Source organism: Hevea brasiliensis, chromosome 11 (assembly GCF_030052815.1).
Source record: "Hevea brasiliensis isolate MT/VB/25A 57/8 chromosome 11, ASM3005281v1, whole genome shotgun sequence".
In the NCBI taxonomy this organism is placed as follows: Eukaryota; Viridiplantae; Streptophyta; class Magnoliopsida; order Malpighiales; family Euphorbiaceae; genus Hevea; species Hevea brasiliensis.
In genome coordinates this window covers 9,229,022-9,238,121 of record NC_079503.1, presented here as the reverse complement: position 1 = coordinate 9,238,121, position 9,100 = coordinate 9,229,022, and the positions used below count along the sequence as shown (strand labels likewise).

Below are 9,100 nucleotides of genomic sequence, written 5' to 3'. Positions count from 1 at the left end.
CCTATTCCATTCATCAATTTACACTTATAAGCACACTAATTGACTATAATTGAGCATCACAACATCAATTAGTCAACAATTCTTAAAAATCCCCAAATTCCTTCAAAACCCTAATCACCATGAACCCTAATTTTCTAATTGCCACAATTCATACAATTCAAGTATACTAATCACATCTACTTACTGATTTAAGCTTGTATACTTATTTAATTTCATCAATTTCCATCAAACCCTAATCCCATCAAGTTGGCCGAAAATTCATCTCTCCCCCAACATGCATGACTTTCATGTTTCATCATATAATTTCATCAAATTCAACTTAGTTTCATGCATATATACTTAGTTAAGTAGAGAGACAACTAACCTCAATGGTGCCCTTCTCAATCTTTTATTCTTTCACTTTTCTCCCAATTTTCTTGATTTAATTATTCTCTTCTAGGGCCAATTAGGAGTTTTCTATGGTTTATTGTTAGGGTTTATAGGAATAAATCAAGCTTTAAAAGCTTGAATTTGCTTAACTATGGTAGAATTTTGAGAGAGAGTAAGAGAGAGAAAGGGTTTGGCTCATTGAAGGAAGAAGAAGACCCAATTTGTTTTCTTTTTAATTTGCATTTTATCCTTTTATACTTATCCCAAAAATAATTTAATTAAATTATAAATTTTTAATTGTGTCATGCATACATCATCATGATGTCATAAAACATTTTAATTTTTGAATTTTTCTTTTCCTTTTTCCTTTCTTCCATACACCTTTTCACTTTTAATCTATTTTTCATAATTTTAATTTCCTATATTTTAATGGACATTTAGGCTAAGAGTCACCTTTAAGGGTGAATTGACCAAATTGCCCCTTGTCGGTCTAATCAGTTTTTTCAATAACACTAGATTGCTTCCTGAACTCTGATTCGATTATTTGAACTGGTTCTCTATTTTTTTTCTGTGGTTTTCATACTACAATTAGCTTTGCAATTATCCCTAGGCCTGAGGTGTCATAGTGTCCCATACGAAATTAGGGTAGCAACTGAACTTACAGTCACTTCCCGGTTTGGTCACCCATCGCTGGGACCTCGGCTCATTTGACCGATTAAGCATTGTTTTTCTTATTTCTATTTCACTTTTATGTAATTTCTATTAATTTTTATTTATGGTTTTTCTGGATGACATAAATATGGTTCTACACATCCTGATTGTTCGGATAGACACTAATTATCGGAACAGTAGAATGCATAGATTACTTAGTATGGAGGTGTTACACCACATACTCATAATGTCATAAATTCAAATGGGAGCTCAACTCCCTCATCCAATCCAATCATACATGCATTTAATAGATTTACACATGCTGAGAATTAAAGACACCCTAAGTTATGCCGAAAATTCAGTAGAGTTCTCCCTATACCTAGGACTTACCCAACCTGCAAAATGGCTAAAAAATACACTTCTATATCCACAAGTCACACAACTATATCTCAATCACATCTCATGGCCCCTCCTTGGCCAATCCAAACAATCAACAATCACAATTTTAAAAAATTATAATTTAATCCCTACAACTAACCCTTTTTGTAAAAACTACCAAATGAGCTCTAAAAATTCTAAAGTTTTGCTCCGTGGTCCTTAGTAATATTATTAAGCTAGTACAAAAGGAATTATAATTTTCTAACTACCCATGAATATTTTATGAAATTTTATTCTAAACCCAGCACTATAAAATTGAATAAACTCCGAGTTTAGGTTTACCTATACCAATTCTGACGCTTGAAACGCGTCCGGGGCGTCTGAAAATGGTAGGGTAGCCTATAACTTTGACTCTGTCCTAAAGTGATTCCGGCGGCTTATCTGCTCAGCCCGAAATTGTAGATCCGGGCGATGGTCGAATTGCCACTAAACGAAAGTACCTACACAAAGCCCACAACACCAGGGGTCAGACTAAAATATTTATATTTATATATAAAATAATTATTTGAAAATTAGGGGTTTTACAGTAATATTATATGGATTCACTATAAATTGCATTTCTTTGGCAATTGAAACTTGTTTCATTATTAGTTGAAATACTTACTTGAAAAAAAAAAAATCAATTTGAGGTTGTAGCGGAAGCAATTTGGTCCACAATTTTGCATAAAGATAGATCTTGACCTATCTCACCCTCTCAAGAAAAAACATTACTTAAGAATGTCACATCTCATGATCTAAATTTAGTTACCATGTTACTATCTTGTTCAGATATAAAAACATGTCATTTTAACTATTCAGAATATCTTATAAGATATATTTCCTTCCCCTTGGATATAATTTCCATGTTTATGAGAAAGAATGTGAACAAAAACAACACACCCTTAAGGTTGCAATAACACTTAAGTCAGGTTTTCTATGAGTCCATACACATATGGAGTTGTAGTAACTGATTCAGACGAAACTTAGTGAAGGACAAATGTAGTGGTAAGCAATTTATTATCCGAATAGGTAATAGGCAAATTAAGAGTCTCTTTCTCCTTTAAGACACATGGGACATATTGATACATAAATATAAACTAATATGAGATAATATGCAATAAATCCTATATTTATATACATAAATATCCTACACAATAATTAATTATACTATCACTTATTCTACATTGGACTTAGAATCGAAAGTTTATTATGTTTCCAATAATCATCTAAAATTCTAATGTGCAATAAGTTTAACATAATTAATTATGTAAGAAACTATAATCTTAAATTATGCAAATTTAAAATTAAGCAACAATATATTAAATATCTAAAATTGAAATATTTAATAAGACACACATACTTGTGTCTTATATGCATAGTTATACAATACCACAAGTGAAACAAAACAACAAAAATTTTATATTCATATCATATATATATTTACATCAAATAAATAATTTACTTCAATCTCTAATCCAACTAGAGATATAATTCTCAAACAAATTCAGAAGCTAAAATTAATTTTCAATGAAGCCAATTAAAACTAATTTTAATTGAATTCATCAAAATATTAATTTTAATTTACCCTATATAATTTTAGAAACTCCTTTTCTAAAATATAAATGAATTAAACACTTATAATTTTATTTCCAAGTCATAGGAAAATTAATTGATTCCAAAACAACTTTGGAATTACTACAATTAATTTTATTGACGACAATTAAAACTAATTTTAATTGATTTCATCAAATTAATTTATTTGCCCCATTGTTTGCCATTTTTATTTTAGAAACATTTTTTCTAAAATTAAATATTGAATTAAATAATTAATTAAATAATTTTTTTTAAATTGCCTCAATTAATTTTAGAAACTAATTTCTAAAATTGAATTAAACAATTAATTCAAACAATTATTCCTTCAATTGCTCTTTAATTAATTTTATAAACTAATTTCTAAATTAATATAGAATTAAACAATTTAATTCTACTACAAAATAATTTACATGCCACGTTTGATTAATTCCAGAAAACAATATTTCTAGAATTGATTTGAATTAAACACTTTAATTTAAATTGCGATTTTGACTAGAACTAAAAATATTTGAATTAACAATTTAATTAAAGTTCTAATTTAATTAGGATTTAAAATTATAATTCTAATTGAATTAAACAAATTAATTCATGTCCTAATTGAATTAGATTTAAATTTCAAATCTGTAATTTTTTTAAATTAAACAATCAAAAGGGAAAGTCTAGTGGCATTGATTGTAAATCATTGGAAGTTGCATTTTTGTGATTTTCATTAACATCCGTAGCAAAAAGAGAAGGTGACAAAGTTGTAAATATGTTGAAAACAATGGCAACTATGTTAATAGCATAACTTGCAATTTCTTTCAAAAACATGGGCAATAGGCTATGCTCTTTTCTTCCTCTTTCTTCCATTGAAGAATCATGATTTGCAGGATACCCAGACAATACCGACATGGATTCAGACGACGTCGGCGTCTTTTGTTAGTAGTCACGGCAGCCATCGTCGGCTGCTGTAAAGCAAGTTGTCTTCGCACATCCCCACTGCTCCTTCCTCAATGTTTCACGCAACATAGCATATCTGAAAATGATTTACAGATCACAAATTATGGCTATCCATGATGCGGAGCCACCACCAGCTGAATGTCCATTGGCAGTCCAAGACCACTGGCTAGCGGCGTGCATTTAGAATAGCCACCATTATGCGACGCTACTTGATCATGGAAACATTCTAGGTATTGCGCCACATCACCGACAAGCCCAGTCAATGGAGCATAACAATGCCGACTATATATGCGTGGCATATAGTAGCTACCATTAGTGTAGATGGGTTTAAAACAGCCCCTTACTTACAATTATTCATGAACAAAATTTCTAGATTTATTTTTTCAAAGATTCAATTTTTTTTTATACTAGAAAATTAAATTTTTTAGAATCTAAAATATTTATCAATATTCGAAATTTCAAAATATTAAAACTCAGATCTAGAAATCATGTAATGATTTCAGAACTATTCTAGACAGAGGAAGAATTTATGGGAAAAACATAAATATTTATTCACATAAATTTGATTCTCAAATCAATAATAATAATAATAATAATAATAATAATAATAATAATAATAATAATAATAATAATAATAATAATAATAATACATGCTATATACATATTAATTAGACTAGAAAACAAATATTTATGGCTCTGATATCGATGAAGGAAAAAAATATAAAGATCCAACATATGAATTCAAAAATATGGATTCTAACTCATGTTCATACAACTCTAAGAATTTCACCATATTTGTTTAACTAGTTTGCCATATAATTATATGAATAATATAAACTATATAAATTAGTTCACAGTCTAGATATGTACCTTTTTTGCAGAATAATCAATATTTCACAAATAATTTAAGTGAGAGTCTTTTAAGGATGCCAAGAAAAAGCCAATGCACTACCACTCAGTGCATACACTTCGCACTTCTATTTGTGATTTTTTTTTTTTTTTTTTGTCTTCTATATCTAATGAAGATAAAAACTTGGTTATTTATAAAGTCATGACACCTTTTGACTAATAGTTTCATCACTTTATATATATAACTATTAAGAATAGTGACATCTCTTTATGTAGTTACATTTTTTTTGACAATATATATAACTTTTCATGTAATTGCTCTTGATACTAATTTTAAGTGTAACGGATCCAGGTTGATCCACATAGGTGACCTAAACCATATTTTCAACAATTTCAAAATTAAATAAAATATCTTTTTTTATTTAATGAAAACTTACGAGCCGAGTTAAGAAAGGTGAATTATACAGCTTCATTTCCTTCCTTATAATAAAGGTGATGAATATTAAATTAGATAAATGATACTTAAATTTAGACTTTCTCTACTTATATTTTAATTGGAGATTAAAGAAAATCAATTAGACTACCTTTTTTAATTGGCAAATAAAATATCGATTTAGTATATTGAATATCTAATTATATGAATTTATTTATAAAAATAATTAATTAAATAGTTTTAATATGAAATATTTTGATTGAATTTTTTTCATCATAATTAATTTAAAAGGGCAGGGCTAGGAAGTGAGAAGATCATGATTGCAAGTTTCTCCATCTCTCAATTGTGAAATTTACTCACATATGGACCTTAGTTATTACTTGGCCAGTTAGGCCTCATGTGAATAAATATGAAATTAAATATAGAATTCGAAACCTCATACCTTTATAAATGACTCTATCAACCTTTGAAGTATTATATTTAGAAAAGAGAAAATTCAATGCTTCTACAAGATCATTATATATATATATATATATATATATATATATATATATATATATATATATATATATATATATAAGTTTTATAAATTTAATTATCTTAAAATTATGTGATATCTCACATTTAAGCTGGGAGTGATATTCAGGTTAACAAAGATGATTTCAGGATTCGAACCTTTAACTTTACACATAAATTCCAACTAGAAATCAATTTCAGGTTATTGCTCCAACTACTTGTTGGTCTTAAAAATATTTGTAATGATAAAAAAAATTTGTTTGCATAAAAGAGTAACTAAAACTATACAAAAATTAAATTGTTACATTCAAGCAGCCACCTTTGGGGTAGTGTTAAAATATATAGGTGAGAATAATAAGACATGAATTCTAACTAGATTTGGAGTGAATTTGAGGGAGAGAATAATTATAAAACAATATTGGGCAATATATAACAAATTTTGCTCCAACAATTTATATTGGAGATCTTACATAAAAAATGCCGGATCACATGTTCGAAATTTGTTTTATTTGGCTCTGGTTTTAGGAGACACCGTCCAACCAATTAGCATATAGAGAGAATAATTCCTTAATTCCCACCAAAGAACACAAATAAATACTCAAGACCAAACCAAAACCATTGAAGTTTACGATCATATATGGGAAAATATTTGTTTTATTTTATTAAAAAATAATGTAAATTGGCCTGTGATTTTCATCTTTGCCTTAGAATATCCGCCTAAGTTTTTGGATTCTAAACCCATAATACCAACTTCATCATCTCTATATAAACGAGGATAGGCCATTTTTTAAGCTTCCCCACTCTTTGTAAGCAAGGGAAGTACACATCATGAATGTTGCAGGCAATAACCAGCCGAAGAAATCCAATCTTTTTAGTCCAAGGCAGTCGCCGGTGGCCAATTCCCCTCAGAAGCAGGGAAAGGCCACTGCCAGGCGTGGATTCTGTCAGGGTCTCAAGGACTGCATGAGCATGGGGCCTGCTATTTCCACAAGCCAGAATCAGTCCCATTCTACTTCTAAATTAGAGCGGCAGGTAGCTAGTTAACATCATAACAAGACTACTATTCTTGTAAATTATTATAATGATACTAGCTGTGGCAATAAAAACCCAATTCAGAAAAAATATATTTTCATTGCTTGGAATATGGGAACTCTTATGCAAAAGAGTTATGATCATTCTATCGAATATTGGGCTTGACCTAAAAGAAATTTCTAGGACACATGGGCCTCTAGGGCCTATAAAATTTAACTGGTTTCTAAGTCGCTGTCTCCATAATTATTTCTTGGATTTTGAAGGTGGCAGACCTCGAAAGAGAAGTGCTGAAGCAGAGGGAGCTCCGGATCATGTACAGGAAGAGGATGGAGAGAACACATGACTACCTAAAATACTGTCTTCAAGTAGCCCAAGACAATGGCTTCTTGAATCTCATAATTAAGAACAAAGATGATAATGATCGACAAGATTGCTCCTTTCCTTCTACCATGGATAACACCAATACTAGTCCTCAATTGTCCTCTTCACTGCAGCAACATTACGACCTTGCAGCTCTCATTTGCCAAGCCAAGATGAATGGATGGTACATTGATCACCGCGAGGTATTAATTTGCAGATTATGTGATAACAGGGAAATAACAAGCTTGAATATTTTTGAGGCGATTCTTTATTTGTGTTCAGATTGAACTGCAAGAGAAAATAGGCCAAGGAAGCACAGCAGAAATTTACAAAACGGTTTGGCGAGGGCTTGATGTTGCAGTGAAGTGCATATTTCCTAATTTCTTCGAGACAAATGAAAGTGGTGAATCCTTTTTTGCTCAAGAACTCGACACTTTATCTAGGCAACGCCATCGTTTCGTGCTGCAACTGATGGGTGCATGCCTTGATCCTCCTGATCATGCATGGGTTGTCACAGAATTCTTGGACATGACATTGAAAGAGTGGCTCCATGGGCCAGGTAACAGCAGGCTAAAAGAGAGGTTGGTTCCCCTTCCCCCATTTGAAGAGAGGATTGCCAAAGCATTAGAGATTGCCCAAGCAATGCAATACCTTCATGAACAAAAACCAAAACTCATTCATCGAGACCTCAAGCCAAGCAATATCTTTTTGGATGATGCTAATCACGTAAGGGTGGCAGATTTTGGTCATGCTAGGTTCTTGAGCGATGAAGAAATGGCACTTACTGGTGAAACTGGTAAGGATATTAATTTATTAATTGTACATTTACGTTCCAATTCAATATATGGGAAATTTAATTGTAATTTGTTCAATCTTCATCTTAAAAAATTTTCAGGAACATTTGTTTACATGGCACCAGAGGTGATTCGATGTGAACCTTATAATGAAAAATGCGACGTCTACAGTTTTGGTATTATACTTAACGAGATTATGACAGGCAATCATCCTTACATTGAAACAGATTTTGGTCCCAGCAAGGTATTGCACAATTCTACATAGTTTTGCAGCAGTGTGAATCTGATCACTAATACTTTGTCTTGTGTTGTTATTAGATTGCCATGGAAGTTGCAGAAGGTCATCTGAGGCCAACGCTTCCAGAGGACAATGGGCAACTTGGAGAAATCATCAATCTCATTTGCCTTTCATGGGATCAAGATGCTTCTGTTAGACCATCTTTTGCAACAATCACTTCTACTCTCAAAAAAATTCACCGGAGAATCATAGAGAGCAATGAGATTGATTATTGCATTTAATTAAGTTCCTGTAATCTTCCAATACTTTTAACATGGTTAATTATAATTAGTTAAAAATTATACCCAATTAATAAAAATTACAATTTTATTACACCATATTAAAAAAATTTTACAAATATTTGGGAGGCCAAAACCCCCTTGCCCCTTTGTCTCTGCCCTTGGGTCTATAAATTACAAATACATACACAAAATACATTTGTAGTATAATACAAACATTTTGGCATAATTATTTATAAAAATTTAAAACATAAGTGACATATTAATAAAAAATATAAATATTTATGATATTTTAAACATAATACATTATTCAAAAGGGTGACTTTAATAAAATAGTAAATTTACCTCATCTATGACTTGAAAGTCATGAAATTTGGTTATGAAAACAGCATCTTTGCAAAACATGAATAAAGCTACATGCATCAACTTTCCTCATACTGTGGAATACTTAATACATTGAGCTACTTATTTTATAAAATTTAAATAAATAGACTATTTTATTGATAAAATAAATTGAAAAATAAATGTCAAATGTATAAATTTACCATTGAACTTTTCTAAAAAAGTCTCGTGACAATCTAAACTTTTAAAACATTCTATTACGCTCCTAAGCTTTATAAAATTAGAACTA

At 30.5% G+C, this 9,100-nt stretch overlaps 1 protein-coding gene across 1 annotated transcript; it reads left to right on the top strand.

The window, feature by feature from the left end:
• The first annotated feature begins 6,595 nt into the window (after positions 1 to 6,595).
• LOC110645460 (serine/threonine-protein kinase STY46-like) lies at positions 6,596 to 8,472 on the top strand. Its single transcript, XM_058129271.1, has 5 exons — positions 6,596 to 6,799; positions 7,063 to 7,362; positions 7,442 to 7,988; positions 8,055 to 8,197; positions 8,272 to 8,472. The coding sequence occupies exons 1-5, from the start codon at positions 6,596 to 6,598 to the stop codon at positions 8,470 to 8,472; spliced, it is 1,395 nt and encodes a 464-aa protein (XP_057985254.1).
• Positions 8,473 to 9,100: the final 628 nt, after the last annotated feature.

Excerpts from the sequence above, each read along its gene's own strand:
- LOC110645460 (XM_058129271.1), top strand. The coding sequence starts at position 6,596 with ATGAATGTTGCAGGCAATAACCAGCCGAAGAAATCCAATCTTTTTAGT. Across the intron at positions 7,363-7,441 it reads GGTACATTGATCACCGCGAG|ATTGAACTGCAAGAGAAAAT; the intron begins GTATTAATTTGC and ends ATTTGTGTTCAG. Across the intron at positions 7,989-8,054 it reads TTTATTAATTGTACATTTAC|GAACATTTGTTTACATGGCA; the intron begins GTTCCAATTCAA and ends AAAAATTTTCAG.